General features: G+C 47.8%; 1 protein-coding gene across 1 annotated transcript in view; it reads left to right on the top strand.

The window, feature by feature from the left end:
• The first annotated feature begins 1,266 nt into the window (after positions 1-1,266).
• Positions 1,267-25,377, top strand: part of LOC141408703 (uncharacterized) — a 56,760-nt gene continuing 32,649 nt past the window's right edge. Inside the window, exons 1-3 of the mRNA XM_074018069.1 lie at positions 1,267-1,409; positions 13,367-13,535; positions 13,823-14,306. Coding sequence (XP_073874170.1) covers positions 1,267-1,409; positions 13,367-13,535; positions 13,823-14,306 — 796 coding nt within the window. The remainder of the gene's footprint in view (positions 1,410-13,366; positions 13,536-13,822; positions 14,307-25,377) is intronic.

Raw genomic sequence — 25,377 nt, 5'->3', positions numbered from 1 at the left:
GGACCTCAGGGCTGTTCTAGGACACCCAGGTCCCAGGCTGTGAGGCCACCTGTGGAGCTTGGCATCCTGCCAACCCAGATCAATGGCACAGGTGCCTACCGGGAGCTGTGCAGCAGACCCCCTCTTTCTCAAGGAGCCTTCTCGGGACCAGCCTTCTGGACTGGCATTGGACAAGAGCTTCACAAATGTCCTCACAATTGCATCCATGGGCAAGAAATTCCACTTCTTGAATCTTTCTTAAAGAAAAAGCAAAATGTTTAAATAAATAAATAAAACAATAAAATTAGACTCATTCCTGGAATGTTGCCAGGATATAGCTTACAAGATAGGACAACAAGCTCAAATTATAGGAGTGTATTTACTAAAAGAAAAAAAGAAAGAAAAGAATAGAACAGTCAGAAGATGGTCATATTCTAGAAGAGCTGTAGGAATAAGGGAATTAAAAACAATATGCTCCAAAACCCTTTAGAGAAGGTACGCTCGGGCTCCAGACCTTTGTCCTGGTTTTTTGGACAAAAGTGGTGAATTGGTCCTCTCTCCCTCTCTCTCTCCCTCTCTCTTTTTCCCTCTCTATGTCCTTCCCTCCATCCCTCTATCCATCCCTTTCTCTCTCTCTCCCTCTCTCTGTCTCTCCCTCCCTCCCTTTCTCCCTCTCTATCTCCCCCTTTCTCTCTCTCTCTCTCTCTCTCTCTCCCACTCTCCCCCGCCCCCTGTCTCCCTGCCTGCTTCTCTGTCCCCTCCCTGCACCCCATACACATCATGGTAGAAAGGCCCCTTAGGATCATCCCACATCCTCTGTGGCCATCCACACCTGCCAACCTGCCCTCTGATCTGTATACTGTCCTGGTTTATTCTGCCCACCTGAAAAAGCTCGGCCATGCAGGTAGAAGATGCTGCTGTTCTATTTCCATGATGCCAAATGCCTAGAAATTAAGAGGAAAACCCATTCACCAAAAAAATGGGATTTTATGGAGAATCTTAGCATTTACTTCTGTTATCCTCCTTTTTTTTCTTTTGTTTAGGTCTGTGTCCTGGGAAGCTCTGGGATGAACATGACTCCTGAGCACAGACGCCACCCTCACAGAGGTTCGTGTATGCTCGGCTTCATCCGCGGAACTTTACACTCACACTTGACTCACCCACTTTATGTGTCTTTTTTTTTTTTTTTTTTGGCCTGACTTTTAGAAAACCAATCTGAGAATAAAGTTTAAAAAGAGAGTTTCTGAACCCTTAACTGAGGTCAAAATCTTGGAGTGAAAGCCAAAGATGCAGTGTCCAAGGAGTCAGGGGAATGGGGGCATCTTCGAACCCAGAATCAGTCAGCAGTGGGGAGAAAACAAGGGCTTCTATGTGCGGCTCCCTGATGAGCACTCGGAAAGCAAATGCGTTTCAGTCCAGAAGAAGGTCAAGTGAGGAAATGAGCTAAATGGGGCTTATTCCTTGCCCAGCCCTGAGAATAAGCTGGAGTCCCCAGGCAGGAGAGGGAGGGCCAGGCCCCATAAGCCTCTCACCATGGAAAACGATGATGGGCCAGGAAGCTGCAGAGTGAGTCGACCTTCTTGCCCTCTCTGCAGAGGCCTGGCCCTTGTGAGTGAACCCCCTCACTCCCTCTTATTATTTAGTCTTGCTACTGTTGGCATATTAAAGTTGGTGATCATTTGGAACATGAGTGCTAAACTGAATTTTGTTAATTCTAATAATTTATCAGAGCATTTTTATATTTCTAGGAAACAGAATTATACATTATCCTCAGAATTATTTTATCTTTCTTGTTAATAATAACAGTCCTTCAGTCGCCCTGCCTTCCCACTGGGTGTGAGTGCATCTCTGCTAATGTGGGGCATGAGAATGGATGCCAGAGGCAGAGCAAGCAGCTCAGAGGCCATAGCAGCTATTTATTTTTTTGTTTATTTATTTATTTATTTTGAGATGGAGTCTCACTCTGTTGCCCAGGCTGGAGTGCAATGGCGTGATCTCAGCTCACTGCAACCTCCACCTCCTTGGTTCAAGCGATTCTCCTGCCTCAGCTTCCAGAGTAGCTGGGATTACAGGCACCCACCACCATGCCGGGCTAATTTTTGGTACTCTTAGTAGAGACGGAGTTTCACCATGTTGGCAAGGTTGGTCTTGAACCCCTGGCCTCGGGTGATTCACCCACCTTGGCCTCCTAAAGTGCTAAGATTACAGGCATGAGCCACCATGCCCGGCCCATTGTGGCATCTTAATCACAGAGTGAAGAAGGCCTGGACCCAGCGTGAAGATGATGAAAAGGGGGAAGAGCAGCTCTCTCACCTATAGTGCTGCCAGGCGCTTCCAACTTTCAACATAAGGGACACTAAATAGCTTTCCCAACGAAAACAACTGAGATGTTGGGTAAAACCTACAAAAATGCATCTTTGTAAGTGCATTACTGGGCTGGCATTGAAGGATGGAATCCACAGCAGTCGATAAGGAATTGGCGGGAACCAAAGTGGAATTTATTTTTCTGTTTAGACAGTTGCACAGAGGATGGGGCATCAGAAACAAAACCGGATGTCTCTCCAAAATGAGGTCAGAAATCTGACATCTTAGACTTAAAATAAAAGCCCACCTCAGAGCAGGAGCAGCAAGGAGAGCAGCTGTCCCTGCATTGGTGCTGGGTGGAGGGAAAACCACTGACCCTGAGAACCGATGAGAAACAGTCCTCCAGGAGTTCATGCTGGAAGACCTCGAGAGCATGGGTCAAATCGACGTGGCACCAGGCGGCTGCTAACTTCACCTCTACCCCATGTGAGTGAACATCTTTGCTGAAACAATGCAACCCTGTCCTCAAAATATCTCCCCACTTAAAATTCCAAGAAAGATAAGTCCCCGTGCAAAAAGTTACAAAACATAAGTAAACAAAGTACTGTGGATACATCCAATAATTCAAGAAACAAATTGAGCAGAGTCACAAAAATCCAAAATGTGGAAAAGATCAACTGCTGGCAAAGTATCCACTGCTGTTGCTCCCGTTAAGAGACTGTATTTCATAAAAAGCTAGACACGCCCCTCTGTGGCCTCACACTTGCCTTCTCAGGCATGTCTGCCCCAGAAATGCCTTTGCACTGCCTTCTCCAAGAGACACATACGGGGCAAGAATATTTAGGCAGTGATTGTAGACATAGAAAACACTTGAAAGCCACCCAAATACATCTCTATCAAGGAAAAAAGCTGGCATAGTCACATTGTGGAATATGATACAGCTGTGAAAATGAACTGCCGTTAGAAGCATCAGCAATGAAAAATTACAGTGAACAAAGGAAATTACTGAAAAATACACTGCTATTCCACATACAGTTCACAAACTATAACATATGACATGGCTGAATAATATACAGAGAAATGATATAACTTATGAAAAGCAAGACAAACATTAACACATTAGTCCTATGTCTGGGTGAAGAAGGGAGACCCAGGTGATGAAAGAAGGGCGCATTGTAGCCTTTCAAGACACTCGATGCTAATGCATGATGACAACAGCGCAATTATTAATCTATCAGATTATGCATTCAGTTTTGTTTGTTTGTTTGTTTGCTTTTGAGGCGGAGTTTTGCTCATGTAGCCCAGGCTAGAGTGTAATGGCACGATCTCGGCTCGCTGCAACTTCTATCTCCTGGGTTCAAACAACTCTCCCACCTCAGCCTCCCGAGTAGCTGGGATCACAGGTGCCTGCCATGATGCTCAGCTAACTTTTTGTATTTTTTTAGTAGAGACGGGTTTCACCACATTGGCCAGGCTGGTCTTAAACACCTGACCTCAAATGATCCACCCGCCTCAGCCTCCGAAAGTGCTGGGCTTACAGACATGAGCCACCATGCCCAGCCAAATTTTATAGACTCTTAGGTGTCATATATTTCATAATTAAACATAAAAAACTAAATGTTTACTGTAGTTTGTAAATGAAAGAGCAATAAAAATTGTTGCAAACTTTTAAACATCAAACCTGTTGTATAGCTCATAGTGACCCTCCTATTAAGCTGTGGTAAGCTCCAATTGGTATTTCATTGTTATTTTCTAAAAACTAGGTGAACAGATGAAAAACAGAATTCAGTTTTAAAACAAGATATTAAGATAATGTTACTGGTTGAAAGTGTCCAGGTTGTTGGTGCCTTGAACCAAGAATTGGACGCAATGCAAAAATGGAGCAAGGAAAGAATGAAGCAGCAAAGCAGACATTTACGGAAAATGAAAGCACGCTCCACAGGGTGAGAGCGCCTGAGCACAGGGGGCCCGTTACTGAAGTTTCTAGGGCTTAAATCCCCTCTCGAGGTTTCCATTGGTTACTTGGTGTGTACCCTACGTAAATGAAGAGGATGAAGTAAAATTACAAAGTCATGTACTCGGTGTAAGCCCTGTGTAAATGGAGAGGATATTTCTTGTCATACCGCAAGAGTTTCCATTTGATTTCGTTCTCGGAAGTCAAGGTGAATCGGCCTTATGTTCCTGCCTCCAGACCCTTTTCTCCTGCCTCCGTGGAATGGATGGCAGGACATGGAAAATGGTTTTGTCCAAATGACACGTCCCAGGGCACTGGCAGCTGAGGACAAGAGGGAACCAGTTGGTGTCACTGAGGAACGCTCACCCGTGTCTCCACACCGCACAGAACAAAGTGAGTGTCCTTGTCCTGAACCCTCTGAAGTGAGTATCTCGCCTCAGGGCTTTCATGAAACCCTTTTTAGGAGAGGCTCCTTCTCTCTCCTTCTGCAGCCACAAGGCAGCAGGGATAGCCCCTCTCTCGCTGAAGTTCTTCTTAAAAAAACAAAGAGAATAAAATACTAGAATTAATGTAATGAATAATAAAATAATGAAAATGAAAGTATGTTTCACAGAAGCAGCTCTGGAATTTCATGTATTGGTGGCATTAAAAGCATAAAATGGGCCTATAGGCCTGGCGGGGTGGCTCATGCCTGTAATCCCAGCACTTTGGGAGTCTGAGGCAGGTGGATCACGAGGTCAGGAGATCGAGACCATCCTGGCTAACACAGTGAAACACCGTCTCTACTAAAAATACAAAAAATTAGCCATACATGGTGATGGGGCCCTGTAGTCCCAGCTACTCGGGAGGCTGAGGCAGGAGAATGGCGTGAACCCGGGAGGCCGAGCTTGTAGTGAGCCGATATCGCTTCACTGCACTCCAGCCTGGGCAACAGAACAAGACTCTGTCTAAAAAAAAAAAAAAGAAAAAAGAAAATGGGCCTATAGAGCTCCATTTAATGGCAAAAAATTAAGGAAAGAATAAAAAGACTCTGCTAATAATGGTGACGTGAGCTGCTCATATTGTCATTTTCTCTGGGACCTAATATTGGGGAGGAGGTGGGACCACCTGCCACCAGGCTCCAGGTGATTTTCGGGCTGTTCCCCCAAATCACTGCAGCCTCTTCCCTGCTGGTCCCTTGATCCTGCTGCTGTGCCGGGCGTCCTGAGTGGCAGGAGGCACCTCGGCAGCTTCCAGTGGGATAGGCCTGCGGCATTCTGAGCCTGAATGTCGTGATCACTAGGAAGTAAGGAGACATAAGCAGGAAGGGTTCAGGGATGGAGCGGCCGCTTCTCAGGGATCAGTCTCGGGCCCGAGCTGAGAAGAATCCCCTTTCAGGACGATGGCTCCAGGCTGAGGTCAACGCTGTTTCTGTGCGTTATGATGACTGACCTGCATCCACAGGGAAGCGTATCCGGGCTCCTTTTTCCCAGGCAATGTTGGGAATACCTTGAAATGGGCACTGGTGGATTTCAATTCCAGCCTTCCAGAAGCCACTCCAAATGGAAATGGAGCTAACGGATGCAGGTGGAGTAAGTAAACAACTTTAGGTCCCAAACAACAGTTTTCACATACAATATAGTGTACAGGGAAAAATAAAGCCTTGAGACCCCAACTCACAGCCAAAACGGAAAAAAATCATTAAGTTGGAAGCTGAATCATGCAAGAAACTGCCTTTCCTTTTGTTCCTAAGCAGATAGTTACAGATAGCTACATCTCCACAGGAAGCTGGTCTATGTTCACCTTATCTTATATAAAGGCTTATGTAGAGGACTGATTTACCGCATGTGAGATGAAGACGTAACTGATCCTTCCCCATCTGCTCTCTTTCTCTTGCAACCTGAGGAAGACCACAGGTTCCCTCTCTCCCCTCCTGCCCACCATTTTCCTCCAGCCCACCCTTCCCCTCCAGCCCACCCTTCCCTCCTGCCCACTCTTTTCCTCCAGCCCAGCCTTCCTCTCCAGCCCAGCCTTCTCCTCCAGCCCGCCTGGAAGAGGAAGAGGTCTGCAGCTTACATCAGAATCTCGAAGTTGACACCCAAAAAAGGTAAAAGATCCTGCGGGATGCTGGCATATACAACTAATGAGATAACGCTCTGGGTGTACATCCTAGCATACAGGAAGAGCATTCTTGTTCATGGCGGTGGTTTCAAATATTTCAGTGAGTTTTCCCTTGAATGCCTCAGTTGGGAGCCACTTCAGTTCAGCGCAGGAAGCAAGGGAGCTTCAAGGACTGGTAGTTATGAATTCAAGCTTATACACAGCGACAGATCACAGGTCTGTGGAAGATACTGGTCAATCAATATACAGAGGTAGCATTCCATAACTGAAGCATAGGGCATATCTGACTTCATCTGACAAGGCTAAAATCATGATTGTTTTTCTAACTGGGAAATTTATGTAACTTATTTGCCAATAAACAACCATCTCTCTCTCCCCATTTTCTGACATAACGCTAGTCGTTAGAGAAATGTTCCGATGATGTTCATGAAAGAACAAACCAGTGTCTTCCGCTTTAATACCACCTATTTCACACATATGACTCTTGCTGCTTCCATGTGACACTAAAAATATCGGGAGTGCCAGGAAGTCTCTTTAATCATCGTTCTCCAACGTGCTCAGGAGATGAAGTCATTCTGTGAAGTGGACTTCAGTTGACACCACTGAGAAAACGTCCTAGAGAAAGTAAAACTTGTAGTGGCCTCATACTTTACAGAAATAATCCAACTTCTTTCTTTCATCTCTCTCCGGTTTTTGGACATGAATTTTAATTGGTTCAGGGCGACCTGTTTCTGCATCAAAGTCTTGGGAAGCTTCCATCTGTTTTTATATTATATTATATTATATTATATTATATTATATTATATTATTTAGAAATAGAGTCTCACTGTGTCACTCAGGCCAAAGTGTAGTGGTATGATCACGGCTCACTGCAGTCTCAACCTCCCAGGCTCGAGCCAATCCTCAGGCCTCCACCACCTGAGTAGCTGGGACTGCAGGTGTGCCACCATGTCCTGCTAACGTTTTATTTTTATTTTTTTATTTTTTGTAGAGACAGGATCTCGTTATGTGGCCAAAGCGGGTCTCAAACTCCTGGTCTCAAGCAATCCTTGTGTCAGCCTCCTAAAGTGCTGAGATTATAGACATGAGCCATGGCACGCAGCTGATTTATTAGTTTATTTTCTCAGAACTCTATGCAACCTGATTCTTAATACATAAGGAAAGAGAAGCCAGTCAAAAGTGGAAGTAGTTGCACACAATGAAAGTGTCATTTGGCACTTAGACAAGAGAGGCGGATTGTAAAAATGAAAGATCTACATGTCGCAATTGGCTGTGGGCTTGGACTCCAGCACTTTTTATTTTTATTTTTTTAGGAGATAGTGTCTCACTCTCTTACTCAAGCTGGAGTGCAGTGATATAATCATAGCTCACTGTTATCTCAAGCTCCTGAGTTCAAGTGATCCTCCTGCCTCGACCTCCCAAGTACCTGGGACTACAGATGTGCCATCGCTCCAGGTAATTTTTTTTTTTTTTTTAATTTTTGTAGAGACGAGGTCTCCCTGTGTTGCCCAGGCTAGTCTCAAACATGTGACCTCAAGCAATCGTTCCCCCTTGGCCTCTAAAGCACTGGGGTTATAGGTGTGAGTCACTGTACCCGGCCAAGAAACCAACCCCACCTGTTTTCTATATAAAGTTTAGCATCTAGATACGAAGCAAAATAAGTTTTCAAGATCAAGGAGTCTGAAGGGAAGCTGCTGGGAGGGGAATGGGCTCAAGGCAGCGTTTTCTGGTCTACAGTTTTGCTTATTCTTGGACTTTCCAAAGTCCTGAAAGAAGCAGAAGGAAAGTGAGAAGAGAGGAAGAGGCAGGAGGAAAGGAGGAGGGCTGCACCTCTGCGGTTGCAGATTAGCCCAAGCCGGCTCAGTGGCTGGGAAGGAAGGGAGGAAACCCCCAAGGCCGAAGGTGGAGTCAGAGTCCTGGGTCCAGCAGAGACTGGACAGGAGGAGGGTGCCGGGAGCCAAAGACCTTCCTGCTAGCACTGCAACCTCTTAAACTGCTTAGGCTTTTATCTAAAATTGATATGTCCGCATTTTGTAGACCTCCAAACCAAGTCACTCAGGGTAACCCAGACAGGAAGGGGAGGATGATAGGAGAAGGTGCCCCACCTGATGATGCCCTTCTGGCTTTTATCCATTCCTGGGAATGACTCTTTCTCCAACTCGGGGGATACCCCTATGGGAGAATACAGTGGCGTGGACCAGCAGTGGAGAATTCCAAGTCCAAAAAACGATTGGCATTTTCAAGGAAAGTAAGAAATCATCCTGCATATATGAAATATTGGGAAAAAGGTTGTTACTAATAATTCTCAAGCGACCACTCTGGTGAGACTAGGTTTCTCTGGGGATGTGTGGAGCAGGGTGTATGTACCGAGTGAGCACATCCCACCCTTCAGACTCCTTCAGCTCCTGTCTACTGTAGCAGTCAGAGGGCAACTCCTGTCCTCATCTCCTCTGAGCGACCCACTCACTCATTCACTCACTCATTCATTCACTCGTTAACTCATTCACTCACTCACTCATTCACTCATTCACTCCTTCACTCGCTCACTCACTCATTCACTCACCCTTTTACTCACTTGCTCATTCATTTACTCATTCACTCACTCATTCACTGACCCATTCACTCACGCACTCACTCATTCACTCACCCATTCACTCACTCAGTCATTCCCTAACTCACCCTTTCACTCACTCACCCATTCACTCATTCACTCACTCATTCACTCACTTATTCACTCACTCACTCATTTCCTCATTCATTCACTCAATCATTCACTCACTCAAATCATTCACTCATTCACTCACTCATTCACCTCTTCACTCACTCATTCACTCATCCTTTACTCACACACTCACTCATTTATTGACTCATTCACTCACTCGTTCATTCACTCACTCAATTCTTCACTCCCTCATTCACTTGTTCGCTCACTGACTCATTCACTCACTCTTTCCCTCACCCATTCACTCACTCACCCACTCATCTGTTCACTCACTCATTCACCCACTCACCCATTCACTAAGTCACTCATTCATTCACTCACTCACTCAGTCATCACTCATTTATTCCCTCGGTCACTCACTCATTCACTCACTTATTCACTTGCTTATTCACTCACTCATTCACTAAGACGCTCATTCATTCACTTACTCACTTATTCACTCACCCATTCACTCACTCACTCATTCACTCATTGACTCCCTTGGCAATTCATTCACTCACTCACGGTCACTCATTCAGTCATTTACCCACTCACTCACTCATTTCTCCTTCCCTCATCCACTCACTCACTCATTCACTGACTGACACTCACTCACCCATTCACTCATTTACTCACTCATTTACTCCTTCACTCACTCACTCACTCACTCCCTCCCTCCTTCATTCATTCATTCAGCAGCACCCATGACAGGTTCACTCTGTCCTGGGCTCTGCTGTTGCCCTGGGACTGCAGCAGGGAAGAGTCAAAGATCTCTGAATCCACGGCATTCAGAGTTCAGCCAGGGGACCTTTCGAGAAGCCCAGCAGATAGGTGAAATGCCCCATGTGTGACACTGACGAGGATGTTTTAAGAGCAGCAGGGAGGGAACAGGAGTGTGCATGGAGCCCAAAATTTCTAAGAGGGTGATCTGGGGAGGCCTCACCGTGCAGGAGACCTTGCAGGACAGACCTGTGGAAAGTGGGCAGAGTCGGTAGGGAGAGGAGGGCCTGGGTTGAGGAAAGAGCAGGCTAGGCCTGAGGTTGTCGGGTGCCTGCATGGGCCTCTGGGCAGCACCAGGATCTGAAGGGACCAGAGGACAGGCCAGTGTGGCTTGTGTGGGGTCTGTGACTCCGAGTCAGCAGAGAAGATGCCTGAATTACATCCTGATAGGTGCACCCTGACTTTGAAGCTGAGGACACCCGAGACATGGAGGTGGGGTGGAGGTTGGGGCAGAGCAGGGGATGAGGAGGGAGCCTGTTCCGGTCCAGGTCAAAGGTGGTGGCCTGGCCCTAGTGGCTCCAGATGCAATGAAGAGCCAATGGGGACTTTCCTGAGGGACTTAGATGCCAGGGTGGAAGAGCACTGCAAGGCTTCAGCCTGAGCCCCTGGGAGGATGGAGTCACCAGGAGCTGAGGTAAGGAAGACTGAGCGATGGGGGGTTGTGTGGGGGGTGCAGAGGCCTGAGCTCAGTTTGGCCCCTGCAGATTTGAGATGCCCACTCCATGCACAGGCCGAGACAGCAGAGAAGGGGAAGAGGCTGCAGCTCAGGTAGCCCTGGGATGTGCAGCCCCACATGCTGGGGCACTGGGTCATGGTGTCCTCATGGCTGGGAGCTGCTTCCCTCCTGGGATGCCAGAACTCCTTTAGGGCACATCGGCAACTCCTGCGCTCACCACTGAGGGGAAGTGGGAAGGGCAGCTGTCCCTATGCATGTTCTCCTTCACCTTGTCCTAGGCAGGTCCCAGGCAGCACCACCCTCCCAAGTGGCTCCCCTTGGCCGCTGTCTCTAGTGTTCACAGCCAGACCCTAGAAGAGGGCTGGACTCAGCGGCTCACTTCTGATGAATAGAACCAGGCAAAAGAGATGGTGGTCTCTCCTGAGATTGGATTGGGAGGAGCTGAGGTTCTGTCCACTGGAACTCTCCCCCTGGCTCTTGGTAGGTGCTAGTTCTGGCAAAGCCAGTCACCCGCCCAGGGCAGAGGGCAACCTGAAGCTGATGCCACAGAGAGACTGGGGCCTTCAGTCCAACAGCCTGCAAGCAACAGAATCCTGCCAGCAACACAGAAGTGAGCATGGAAGCAGCTCCTCCCCTGATGAGCCTGAGCCTTCAGAAGACACAGCAGCCCTAGGCAGACACCTGCTGCAGCCCTGGAGAGCCCCTGGGGCAGAGGGCCCAGTGAAGCCTGCCTGAACTCCTGGCCCAAGGAGTAATCATTCCTGGGGTATAAGTGTGTGCTGGTGTGGGCCTTTGGAGTAATCTGTCAAGGGACAATAAAGAACAAGCACACACCTCAGGTCCTACTGGGTGGAAGCTGTACGGTCAGCACGGCATGTAATATCTTCCTCTTGAATTAGAAGATTCATTGCTAAGGCCAAAGTTAAAAAAAAAAAAAAAACAAAAAACCTCTAGTTGTAGCAACATTGAAATACATGACTTTCAAAAAAAAAAAAAAAAAAGCCATAGCTATTCTTTTCCATCTTTGCTACAGGTATATATTAATATATGTTAATTCCCTGACTGACTGAGCAAGGGGCCAAACTCATAAGAACAGATGTGTGAGGACCGTCAGTGACCACCCTGACCCCAGCCCTTATACACAGACAAACTTTTGAACATAATCCGTAACCTTGGGGGTCTTGACACTCTAAATTTTATTGTTTTTCATTAGCTATTTCTAGTCCCTAAACAATACCTGTTCATCGCAGAGAAAAATGGCATTGCCTATACTAAGCAAAAGAAAGGAAATAAAATGCTCAGAAACATTTACAGATGTATGCAGACTCACACACACACACACACACACACACACACACACACACGCACGCACTCACACACAGGCTCGCACTGCGTCTAGGCCTGCCTTTTCACTTATTTGTATGTCCTGAACATATTTCCATGTCAGTAGACACATATCTTTGTAGCGGTAACAGCAACTAAATATTATTGCAGCGCATATTTTTACCATCATTTATTTAACTCATCATGTTTGAACTGTTAGGTTGTATCTATCATTTTCTGTATTACAGACAATTTGATGACAAATGACCAATCCCCTAATGTTCAATATAAAAATATCAATTGTATAAGGAGATAACGGGTATTTGGCTAAAATAAAATTCAGTGTGGCCCACCTTCTCCACATGTAACGTGCTCTAAAAAGGCATGAATAATTAAATTAGCCCTTCTATTCTCCAGCACAGATCCTGAGCCCAACTGTGGGTGCAGGTGCTTAGAGCCTCGGTCTGCTCTTCTGCCCGCCAGAAGGCAAAGGCCACTCAACTGCCACCTTAAGACAGCCAGGATTCGCCTCTCCCTTTTAATTAATAGAATAATGCTCAGGTTCACTGCATGAGAGCAGCGCTCTCTGACTTTGCATTCATCAGGATAACCTAGGTGGTTTGTTTAAAACTACACATTTCCTGGCTGAGCTCCCAGAAACTGGACTTCAGTGGTTTAATGGGGGTGTGCATAGGACAGGTGATTCTGAGGACCACGAGGGGTTAGGAATTTCGCCGTTAATTCTGGCCAAGGGAGAGATTAGACCATCCAGCATTGTCTGCAGCATATATTTTTTTTCCTCTTTTGCAATGAATATTTGATGCTCAGCGGGATGAGCCCCAGGATGAGGCACACATCCAAGAAAAATCCATGCCTCTCCATCTTTTCCCCAGGATTGCCCTTTGGTGAGACTCTCCTTTGCGATTGCTTCACTTTCCCGGGTTCATAGAACAAACCTCTTCTTAGTCTCTTTTGTTGTTTCCTATCTGTTCAACAAACACCCACTGCGCAGGACCATCCTCCGGAAAGCCCTCGAGTGGGGCCGTTTGGGAGCCCTTCTTCGTGGGGTGAGCACTGAAGGAACCGGGATCCCATAAGCCCGTGCTTTTGTAGGGGCTGCTCCCTGTCCCATCGCAGGTAACTGGCACCAGGCTGTTAAGCTGTGGATGGGCAACTGGCACAGCGCTTTGAATGTGCGTATTTCAGCACGTGGAGTTGGCCGGTGAAGTCAGCCGAGGTCGGCACAGCGTACAGCAGCGCGCCTGTCCGTAGGGAGGAAGTGTCGTCCCGCCTCCCCGCCAGGTCAGTCCCGTTGCGCCTCCTCCTATCCCACTCTGACTTTCGCGCGCCCATGCGTCTCTGAGTGTAGCGCCCCGATACTCTTCCCCACCCCAAGGATTCTTCTCCCCACGGGACGAGCTGGGGGCCCGGGAGCGCCACAGACCCCGTGGACCCGGGAAATCGCTGCTTCGTCATAGCTAAGCTCGCCGCGCTCAGCTTTTCCCACCACCTGGAGGATCCACTCTCCGCGCGTCCTTCCCGACCTCAGGCTGCAGAGAAAACGTGGGGGCGGGGATCGAGGAAGCCGCGCGCAGAGGCTCCTAGCGCAGCCCCAGGAGGAATCCTGCCGCCACCAAGAAGCTGTGCGCGCGGCCGGGCTCGGCGCTGACAACAGCCGGATCTACCGGGCCTGCCGCGAGCCTCCGCGTCCAGGTGGGGTCTCCGCGCCCCAATTCCACCCCGCCCCGCCATCGGCGCTCCCCGCAAGTGCGGGGTTTCCACCGGCCCCGGCGTTCGCGCCCACTCACGGTCTCCCTTGCCCCCCCGCCCCCGGGAGATGCTCCCGGCGTTCTATTCCGCCCTGCCTTGGCCCGCCCAGCGAACGATGTGACCCCGCCCCCTTGCGGTCTCCCCTCCCCCGGTCGCTGCCCCTGCCCCCACCTGTGGCGCTCCGGGCATCTCTAAAGGCCCCAACCAGAGTCCTCCAACCCACCCGCGAGGCTAGCGCACCGGCAACGCGGCCCCACCCCCAGGGACTCCGCCCACTTGTGGTGCTACCCCCGCCTCCGCGACCTCACCCACCTCTAGCGCGGCAGCCACCTACGACGACCCCCGCGTAGGTCCTCCTGCCCACACCCGCCCCCGGCCAGCCCCTGCCCCTTTCTCTGCCCCTTTCCCTGCCCCTGCCCCTGCCCCTAGCCGCGCCCCCACCCCCGCAGCCCCTCCTGTGCGCTTGGGCCCCGCCCGTCAAGGCCCTTTGACGCTAGGGCCGGGCGGGGGCGCGGGCGGGGCAGCGTTTCCGAGTCGGGCGCGCGCCGGCAGGGTCTCCATTGCCTGCTGCGCACCCGGACTAGCGGCTGCCCTCGGCCTCCTCGCCTTGGACGCGGACGACTCCCGGGCCCCCAAGGGCTCCTTGCGGAAGTTCCTGGAGCAGCTCTCCGGGGCCGGCAAGGCCATCGGCGTGCTGACCAGCGGGGGACATGCTCAAGGTGCGCGCCCCCCTCCGGGCGGCGAGGGAGGGACGGACGGAGAAGGGGAGAAGAGGGAGAAGGGGAGAACAGGGCGAAGGGGATGGGGGAACCGGGCAGAAGAGGGGGAAGCGATGGGAGGACCCGGGGAAAGGTGGGGAAGCGATGGGAAGAACTGGGGAGAAGAGCGGGGAAGCGATGGGAAGAACTGGGGAGAAGCCCGTGCCCGGGAGCGGCAGGGGTACCTGCGGGGCGGCGGGAGCCGGCAAGGCAGCCCCGGGGTCCTTGCCGGGTGGGGCGGAGGAGGAAGGAACATGGCGGTAGGAACCTCCATTCGGAAAATAGTGAGCTTTCCACCCTCTCCGGTTTATGTTTTAAATTGAGCCTGGTAGAGGGGGTCGCCTGGAACACCTTCCGGGGTCGTTCTGCCTCTGAGCTGTAGGATGGGGCCGGGCTTCCCCTCCGAATCCTGGGTACAGCGCGATCACTTCTTAAGTTGCCCCCGCCCCCCAACTCCGCCCCACGCCACCCCCCAGCATGTCGAGGAAGAAACGGCCTGATCCCGGGGGGCCTCCTGTCGCCTCGGGCCCCCCGCGGCGTGGGCGGGGTCCCGGCTGCTGCAATGCGGGAAATGGCAGGGGTGCTCTGGGTTCCCGCTTGGCGTCTCCGAGGCAGTCCGGCAGCCCCTCGCGTTTCCGCTGGAAGATTTTAAAAAAGGGTTTCCTGCGCTCGCATGTGCTGTCGCCTTCCGGCTCGTGACAAAACCGAAAACTAAAATGGGTCCCAGGCCCTCCCCGCCAGCCTCCGCGGACGGGAAGGGCCAGGAAGCGGGGACTCCGGGACGTCAGCGGCGCCGCAGCGCGGGCTCTGGGCTTCCCCTGTCCTGTAATGTGGAAAGGGCTCTCCAGGAGGGGCCGAGCCTGGGCCCACGACGCAGGCGCTCCGGGAGGACATTTAACATTGAAGAGCGAGAGGTGGTGGAGACTGCACTCCCCAGGCCCCGGGTGCACGTAGGGGCACCGGTGCCCGGGTTCAGGAGGGTGAGGCCTTCTTGGCCAGGTAGCCTTGTTAAATCTATCTGAAAATCACAGATAACTAAGTATCAAGTCGTCACAGATCATTTTAGTATCCTGAATGAGATGGCTACGGAAAACATGAAAACGTCGTTACTGGTTACGTGCATGATGCATCCAAAACATTGTTACCTGCACAGTGGCAGCACTGATATTTGTGGGCTTTTGAACGTGTGGACTGGAGTGTTAAGAGCCCTTCAGAGTTATGACAGTAGTTTGATTTGAATGTTCTTTTCTTGGCGAATAAATGCTGTACATTGAATTTACCCAGGAAACTAGGAAGGTGAACCCACACGAAGGACACAGGCCTGTGGGCTGCTCCAGGCGCCCTTAGGGCGTTGCAGGGCCTGAGCCATGCGCTTCCTGCTCAGCCTCCTGAGAGCCGTGACGGCGTCTCTGTTCTGCCTCACACTGGACCCGCTAGTTTCATATTCTTGTTATGGTTCCGAGGCTACAAGCGGTTGGATTCTGTGAGACACTCTCTGTCTTCCTCCTCCGGCTGCTTTCAAATGGGTCGTCTTTTTTTAGAACTGATTTTTTAAGCAGTGATTGATGGGGTGAGTTGTAGTGCTGTCCTGAACTGCAGAGGGAGCGCATTGAGGAACCTGGGTTTTGATGCTGTGCACATCAGCTGAGTCACCAGCCCGGGGCCCTGTCAGTCCCATTATTAAGCTCATTTCTTGCTCTTGTCATCGTTACTCAGACGCCTTAAAAAAAAAGCAAACTCCTGCTTGCCGTCACTGGCTGAGTTTGGCAAATGGGTGTTTACCCTGGAAAGAGGGGCATTTTGTCCTCTGGAACGTCTAAGGCGCCCTTTGGTGAGGTGGTCTGTTTCTGACCACTCTATCCCGTGGGCGTCCTTCCTGCTTCCACCTTCCCTTTCCGAACGCCTCCGCCTCCAGGGCTTTAACTTTCCTTCTGTGTGTGTGCCACGCAGAGGTTATGACTGTTGTGCCAGTGCCCTGTTTTTTCTCTTTCTTTCTTTCTTTCTTTCTTTCTTTCTTTCTTTCTTTCTTTCTTTCTTTCTTTCTTTCTTTCTTTCTTTCTTTCTTTCTTTCTTTCTTTTCTTTCTTTCTTTCTTTTCTTTCTTTCTTTCTTTCTTTCTTTCTTTTGTCGAGGGCCCAAAACTTGCTGCATCTCAAAAGAAGCAATTGCATCCATTTGTTCGCGATGAGCATAAACTGCTCTTTAAGGGAGACTAATTGGTAAACCCGGCTGCTGTGGGTAAAAAGTCAGAGGTGGCCGCGGAAGCAGGGCTCTGCCTCTTGGAAGCCTGCACAACCTTCCTGCTTTCTTTCTTCAATATCCGCGGGGGGGGGGGGGGGGTGGTTAATTTTAATAAGCCCTGGAAACCAACAAAGCAGGAAAGTGCTAAGACATTGAGGTGTGAGATTTAAAATGACAACCAGCAGCCTCTCATTCTTCCTTCACTGAGGAAGGAAGGAACCAGTTGCCTCTTCGTTTTGGGGCTGCAGGGTATGTTTGGCAGCGACACTGGCCCTTTGTGCTGTGTGACTCATGAATTGAGATAGTTCTTTACTAAGTGTTTTGTGCAGTAGGTATGAAAATGGGGAAAGAGGGAGCACTGTCCGGGGTGGAGAGGTGTGGAGAGACGCTGTGATACATAGCGAGTCCTTTTTTTCTGGGCTCCTGGTTTTCAATCTTTTTCTTCTTTTTTTCCTAACAGCTTGAAAGATGATTTTTGTGTCTTAATTAAAAGATTGAAGACTGTGGGTCAGACCCAAACTAATTCCATTGGCATCAAAGAAAAGGATTCTTTACATATTTATCTATAGGCACAATTTATTTTTTTATTTTTTGCTGAATTATCTGGTTAGTCAAATCATACATTAGAGAAGTAATATTAAAAATTAAAAAATAAAAAATGTATCTGTAAACGTATCCCCCTTCCATTCCAGTCTTTGTTTCTGTGTAATTTTAGAACCTTGGGCCATGATGTACATAGAGTTTATATTCTTTTAATATCTTGCTACTTCATTGTTTTCATGTTTAATCTTTGGGTTGATGTATCACAGGTTACTTGACCGTTTCTTACAGGTGTTTGGTTTAGTTTTTTTTTTCCCTTAACGCTAATGTAAATTTGAGTGTTTGGATGGTAGTTTTAGCAGAATTTAAGGCAGAGTCTCAGTTAGGGTGATGGATCGATTTATAGTCCCTAGTTTGAGGAGAGAGGTGGCAATATGCCCTTTCTTCTAAAATTGATATGTTAAATCACAATGGACATTTACATGATTTTGAGCACTTGGGACTCCCCTGGGGTTCACTGGTATTGCACGGTCCGGGCTGGGGATCTTCTGCTGGAGAGGCCCCCAGCGTGCCCAGCGCAGGGTCCTGAGTGTGTTGCTGCAGGACAAGCTCTGGGCTTTGCCCTGCAGCGGCCGTCGCTCTGGGAAGAGCTGGCTGCTCCAGGAATGAGGCCTATGCTCTGAAGCTCACATTCAGCAGACCAGCAAAGGTCAGCACAGATGACCTTATATGAATCATTCATTTAACAAGCATTCATGGAATACACATTCCATGCAGTTGGAACTTAGAGTGGAAGGCCATCAGTTCACTGTTGTCTCAGCAGAACTTTGTCCCTGGGTCCCTGTTGAACTTAGAGTGGAAGGCCATCTGCTCACTATTGTCTGAGCAGAGCTTGGTCCCTGGGTCCCTGTTGAACTTAGAGTGGAAGGCCATCAACTCACTGTTGTCTGAGCAGAGCTTGGTCCCTGGGTCCCTGTTGAACTTAGAGTGGAAGGCCATCAGCTCACTGTTGTCTGAGCAGAGCTTGGTCTCTGGCTCCCTTTTGTAGCCTCCGCTCCTAGGAGGTGCACGGTGAGTGTTGGGGGACCCTCCACAGGCACAATTGCTGAACAAGGACCCCTCCCAAGGGTGTCAGCCCTAGGCCCTGAGCTCTGAAGAGGAGGAAGGCATTCCTGGGGCCATCTCCCCTTCTGGATACTGAGCTCTGCACAGAGAGAAACTCTTCCACATTCACTGCAGTGAAGTTCATACTTTAGAGACTGGGGCCTGCATTCCCCAGAATTTCCATGGCCACAGGTGGTGGCCGCACCATGCGACTGGTGTCTATGTTCCCTGGAATTTCCGTGGCCATAGATGGTGGCTGTACCATGTGACTGGGGTCTGCATTCCCTGGAATTTCCGTGACTGCAGGTGGTGGCTGCACCATGCGACTGGAGTCTGTGTTCCCCAGGATTTCTGTGACCACAGGTGGTAGCTGCACCATGCGACTGGAGTCTGTGTTCCCCAGGATTTCTGTGACCACAGGTGGTAGCTGTACCATGTAACTGAGGGTCTGCGTTCCCCTGAATTTCCGTGGCCATAGGTGGTGGCTGTACCATGGGAATGAGGGTCTCTGTTCTCTGGAATTTCCATGGCCATAGGTAGTGGCTGTACCATGCGACTGGGGTCTGCGTTCTCCAGAATTTCTGTGGCTGCAGGCTGTGGCTGCACCATGCGACTGGGGTATGCATTCCTCGGAATTTCCGTGGCCATATATGGTGGCTGTACCATGTGACTGAGGGTCTGCATTCCTTGGAATTTCCATGGCCATAGATAGTGGCTGTACCATGTGTCTGAGGGTCTGCGTTCTCTGGAATTTCTGTGGCTGCAGATAGTGGCTGTACCATGTGACTGAGGGTCTGCATTCCTGGAATTTCTGTGGTCGCACATGGTGGCTGTACCATACAACTGGGGTCTACATTCCCTGGAATTTCCTTGGCCACAGGCGGTGGCTGCACCATGCATCAGGTCTTCTGTCTCAGGAGTTGGTGCCATTGTCTCTGTTATTCCCTCGCCTGACACACAGAGGCAGTTCCTGACTTTATCACTCCCAGGAAACACACAGGCATCTGTTTTGGATCCTTGTTTTATTTCCCCATCACCTTTCTCATCAAAGGGAAATTCACATCCCTCTAAAGCTGAAAATGGTGTGGGGCCCCCTGGTGGTCTTTCCAAGGCATTATCAGCAGGTAAATTAGATCATGTGGGCCAGTGTACCTGAAATGAAAACAGAAAGGTAAGTCGTGTCACTAAGCTTTGGTGGGAGATTCAGGGTCTTTGTTAGTGGCAGAATCATCCAAAGTAAGTTGTTTGTTCACTGCAGATCTAGATGGTTGGCTGTGTCAGGATTAACCTTAGCCAGTGTCGACAGAGTGTCGCTTAATCCTCACAGAAGCGTGTCAAGTACATTGAAGAATAGCTGCCAAGTTTGCTATTGTCGGGAGAGAGGCAGGTACGTCTCTCGCTTAGCCCAGTGCTGCAGGAGGCCAGGCTCACGTCAGGCTGTGCGTGTGAGTGGGTTGGATTTTTAGCACTCCGGGACGGTAAAGCACAAACATCTATTTTTAACTTGTGGATGACCTTCTTCTGTGCTGCTTGAGTCTCTGTGGGCCTTTCTCTGTTTCCTTCCTGAGGAGTCTGTGCCAGGGTCCCAAGCGTTCTCTGGGCTGCACATCCGCGCCTGCCCAGTGAGGAGCCTCCTCCTGGTGGCTGTGGGACTGGGCTGGGCCCACACTGTCAGCATCGTCTGGGGTAAGCAAGCCCGTCCTTCCACACCTCAGTGTCCCCAGCTGTTGAACAGGGCTAATCAACTGACCGTCAGGATTAATGGGGATCAGATGCGCTCATCTCATAGCCCTGCTTGGTAAATAGCCACTTCCACTCTGTCCTCCAATGTGCTACTCTAGACTTTTTCTTTACCTCCATTTAGCCAGGTGATTCGAGGTGACAGTGACAGTGACTATCAAGAGGGATGTACAGAGGAAACCAGTGGAAGAGAGCTCGAGGAGCAGACATGGGCGAAGGGAGCACAGTGCGGGGAGCACGGCTGCAGGGAGCATAGGCATGGGGAGCACAGATAGGTGTAGGGAGCATGGGCGTGGAGAGGACGGGTGCGGGGAGCACGGGCGTGTGAAGCATGGGTGCGGGGAGCACGGGTGCTGGGAGCACAGGGCATGGAGAGCATGTGTGTACTTGCTCTGCTCTGACAGAGGCTGCCGAGCATGTACTCTGTGCTCAGATGGGTCAGAGCCTCAGTGCCTCTTTTTAAAAAAAAAAAAAAAAAAAAAAAAAAAAAAAAAAAAAATCTTTTTTTAAAGATAGGACTTCTGTCTTCCTGGTGGCCCCTTTTAGTCGATACTCTTTTAAGCCTGCTTTTCCAGAGAAAAGCTAGGAAGGATGGCCTATATAGGTTCCAGTCTGGGCATATCTGGAAGAATGGGTCTTTTTTAGGTTTGAGTCTGGCGTACCTGGGGACATCTTTGAACCTCCACTCAGAGTCCCAGAACCACGTGTAGAGGCTCCCCAAATGTCTGCTGGGACTTTCCCCTCTGCTCGCGGATGATGAAGAGCAGAACCTCACCCTGCCACGACCTCTGGGGTCCTCCTTCCTGGAGGGCAGTGCCTTGGTGACCAGCGTGTGTAGGAGTCTGAGCTGGCACCTTCGGGCTATGCTGTGCAGCGGGGGCTCATGCCATGGGGCATTCTTGTGTTCTGCACCGGGACTGGTGACGTTGGGCATCCTCGTGCAGTGTGGACCACATGAGGTGCACATGAGCCAGACAGCTCCCGGAATTCGGAGCCTGGCTCTGTCTCAGGCCACCCACCTGTCTGTGGCATTTTTGAGGGATTGTGGGGACCCTATGAGTCTGTGTCCCCACCCTCACTGGCTGGACACCTGTGCCAGGCTGGAGTTTTATGTTTCACCATCCCCTGTTCCGAGTTGTGTGAATATTTATTTTCATTACCTACTCTCATGAGCTTTCCCTTTTTAAAAAAAAAAAATCGGAGACAGACTTTGAAGTCCTCTGGCCCTACCGTTCGTGGACCTAATGGTATTGCAGAAATTATGACCTCAATTATGTATAATAACTGGGGCTACTTTAAAAGTCATGTAAAGGAACAAGGTGGAGTAGCCATTTCAAGCTGTACATCATGCTGGATTCTTAAGTGAACATTATCAGGCTTTCAACACGTTTTCTCTTTTTATTTACTTTGGAGAATATAACGGATGCTCAGAAGCTGTTGGGATTTAGTAAGAGGAAGTTATCCTTAAGAAGCTATTTAAGCAAGGGGACAGTTGGAGTAAACGTAAATTATGCACACACACCTATTCCAAACCAGAGAAATAAAAGCATCAACTGTACTGGGGTTGAAACTTGGGTGCTAGTGTGTCTTTCCTGCCCACAGTGACTGTGGCAGTGCTGTGGGCAGGAAATTCTGGAAAGAAGACTCGGTGCCAGTGGTAATTTTTGTGACGATTCATTTGCTTTCAGCTCAAGTGACTATAGTCTTACTTGCAAATGGCTGGGTCTCCACCAATGGACCACAACACTGACATAGGACACATGAGAAATGACCCTTGGGTTTTTAACAATTATTATTTTTAATGGACACATTATAGTACATATCCATGGGATACAGTATGATATTTCAATACATGTTTTTCGTGTGTAATTAGCAACTCAGGGTAATTAGCATGTCCATCATCTCAAACATTTGTCATTTCTTAATGCTGGGAATATTTAAAATCCTCTCTTCTAGCTGCTTGAAAATATACAATAAATTGTAAACTATAGTCACCCTACAAGGCTATAGCACACTAACCCTTATTTTTACTATCTAGATGTAATTTTGTATCCATTAGACAACCTCTCCCTTTCTGCCTTCCCGCCGCCCTTTCCTGTCTCTAGAAGCCACTGTTCTACCTTCCGAGGGTAGAATATCGTTTTCCTCATAGAGATCTTTAACCTTCTTGGTTAGATTTCTTCTGAGGTATTTTTATTTTTATTTTATATTTTTGTAGTTAAATGGGATTGCTTTCTTGATTTCTTTTTTCACTGGCTCATTGTTGGTCTATAGAAATGCTACTGATTTTTATATGTTGATTTTGTATTCTGTAACTTTACTGAATTTGTTTATCAGTTCAAAGAGATTTTTGCTGGAGTCTTTTTTTTTTTTTTAATATATAAGAGCACATTGTCTGAAAACAGACAATTAGAGTGCCTCCTTTCTACTTTGGGTGCCCTTGATTTCTTTCTCTTGCCTGACTGCTCTTGACTAGGACGTTCAGTGCTGTGTTGAATAGGCGTGGCACAAGTGGGCGTCCTTGTCTTGTTACAGATCTCAGAGAAAAAGCTCTTAGTGTTTCCCCATTCCCCATTATGTTAGCTGCGGGTTTGTCACATATGGCCTTTATTGTGTTGAGGTATTTTTCCTTCAGTGCCTCTTTTGTTGAGACTTTCTATCATGAAGCAGCGTTGAATTTTATCAAATGCTTTTTCTGTATCTATCGAAATGATATTATGGTTTTTGTCCTTAATTCTGTTGATGTGATGTAGCATGATTATTGATTTGTGTTTGTTCAGCAATCCTTGCATCCTGGGATAAATCCCACTTGATCATGGTGTATAATCTTTTTGATTTGCTGTTGGATTCAGTTTGTTAGTATTTTGTTGAGGATTTTTGCATCTGTGTTCATCAGGGATATTGACCTATAGTTTTCTCTTTTTATTGTGTCCTTGTCTTATTTTGGTATCAGGGTAATGCTGGTCTTGAAGAATGAACTTGGCAGGATTCCCTCCTCTTCAATACTTTTGGAATAGTTTGAGAAGAATTGAAACAAAAATGTGTAGAATTCAGCTGCGAAGTCACCTAGTTCTGGGCTTTTCTTTGTTGGGAGACTTTTTATTATTACTTAGTCATACATGTTACTCATTATTGGTCTGTTTTAGGATTTCCGTTTCTTCTTGGTTCCATCTTGGTAGGTTGTACGTGTCCGGGAATTTATCCATTTCTTCTAGGTTTTCCAATCTGTTGACATATAGTTGTTCAAAATAGTCTGTAATGATCCCTTGTATTTCTGTGGTATCAACTGTCATTCTCCTTTTCTGTTTCTAATTTTATTTCTTTCGGATTTCTTTTTGTTTGCTTAGTGTAGCTAATGGTTTGTCTATTTTATTTATCTTTTCAAAAAACCAACATTTTTTTCTTCATTTTTATATTTGTTAGTTTCAAGTTTATTTAGTTCCTCTTTGATCTTTGTTATGTCTTTTCTTCTACCACTTTTGGATTTGATTTGTTCTTGCTCTTCTAGCTCATTGCAGTTCGTTGTTAGGTTGTTTATTTTAAATCTGTTTTTTAAATGTAGGAGTTTATTGTTATAAACTTTCCTCTTAATACTGCTTTTGCTGTATACCATAAACTTTGATATGTTGTGTTTCTGTTTTCATTTATTTCAAGAAATTTTTAAATTTCCTTCTTCATTTCTTCATTGACCCATTGGCTATTCAAGGGCATATTGTTTAATTTCTATGTATTCATACAGTTTTGAAAGTTCTCCTCGTTGTTGATTTTTTTTAAAATTAAACTTTGTGTTCTAGGGTACATGTTCACAATGTGCGGGTTTATTACATATGTATTCGCGTGCCAAGTTGGTATGCTGCACGCATTAACGCATCATTTACATTAGGTATATCTCCTAATGTTATCCCTCCCCCCTCCCTCCTCCCCCCTCCCCACAACAGGCCCCAGTGTGTGATGTTTCCTTTCCTGTGTCCAAGTGATCTCACTGTTCATTTCCCACCTATGAGTGAGAACATGCGGTGTTTAGTTTTCTGTCCTTGCGATAGTTTGCTGAGAATGATGGTTTCCAGCTGCATCCATGTCCCTACAAAGGACATGAACTCATCCTTTTTTATGGCTGCATAGTATACCATGGTGTATATGTGCCACATTTTCTTAATCCAGTCTGTCATTGATGGACATTTGGGTTAGTTCCAAGTCTTTGCTGTTGTGAATAGTGCCGCAATAAACATACGTGTGCATGTGTCTTTATAGCAGCATGATTTATAATCCTTTGGGTATATACCCAGTATTGGGATGGCTGGGTCAAATGGTATTTCTAGTACTAGATCCTTGAGGAATGACCACACTGTCTTCCACAATGGTTGAACTAGTTTACCGTCCCACTAACAGTGTAAAAGTGTTCCTATTTCTCCACATCCTCTCCAGCACCTGTTGTTTCCTGACTTTTTAATGATCACCATTCTAACTGGTGTGAGATGGTATCTCATTGTGGTTTTGATTTGCATTTCTCTGATGGCGAGTGATTATTGTAGCAGGACTAGCCTCAGACAAAACATGATGGGAGGCTACATGTATCAGCTAACAGAACAAAACGTTTTACACTGCTTTCTCAAACAATGTCTGGAATTTACAGATAACACTAGTAGTTTTGGTCAGGGGTTAATATTATTATTATTATTTTAACCACCAGGGCCAGGTGGTGGTGCCAAGGTCCTCTAGCTATTTATCTTCCTTCTGTTTCTTTCTAACTTTTTGTTTTCTCCCCCTTCTCCTGTCTTATAAACTAGGGAAAAGGGGAGACGGGGAAAAGCTGGGAAAGACAACAGGAGAAGTGGTGGTCTCATTCTATATTATGAGCATTTTTTCATGTCTCTATTGGCTGCATAAATGTCTTCTTTTGAGAAGTGTCTGTTCCTTGTTGTTGATTTATAGCTTTATTCTGTTAGAGTCTGAGAATATCCTAGATGTTATTTCAATTTTAGAAAAAATGTATTGAGAATTCTTTTGTAGCCTAACATGTGGTGGATTCTAGAGAATATTCCATGTGCTGAGAAGAATGTGCATTTTGTATCTGTTGGATGAAATGTTCTGTAAATGTCTGTTAGGTCCATTTGGTCTACACGGGACTTTAAATTTGATGTTTTGTTGTTATTTTTTGTCTAGATGACCTCCAGTACTGACAGTGGGATTTTGAAGCTCCTACTATTGTTGTGTTGGTGTCTCCCTGTCTCTCTCTATACATATATATGTATATATAAATTTATTTGAGACAGAGTTTTGCTCTTGTTGCCTAGGCTGGAGGGCAGAGGTGCAATCTCAACTCATTGCAACCTCCACCTCCTGAGTTCAAGTGATTCTCCTGCCTCAGCCTCCCAAGTAGCTGGGATTACAGGCATGTGCCACCATGC

Source organism: Macaca fascicularis, chromosome 15 (assembly GCF_037993035.2).
Source record: "Macaca fascicularis isolate 582-1 chromosome 15, T2T-MFA8v1.1".
Classification (NCBI taxonomy): domain Eukaryota; kingdom Metazoa; phylum Chordata; class Mammalia; order Primates; family Cercopithecidae; genus Macaca; species Macaca fascicularis.
Note: the sequence above shows the minus strand (reverse complement) of the source record. Positions and strands in the feature narration are given on the sequence as shown.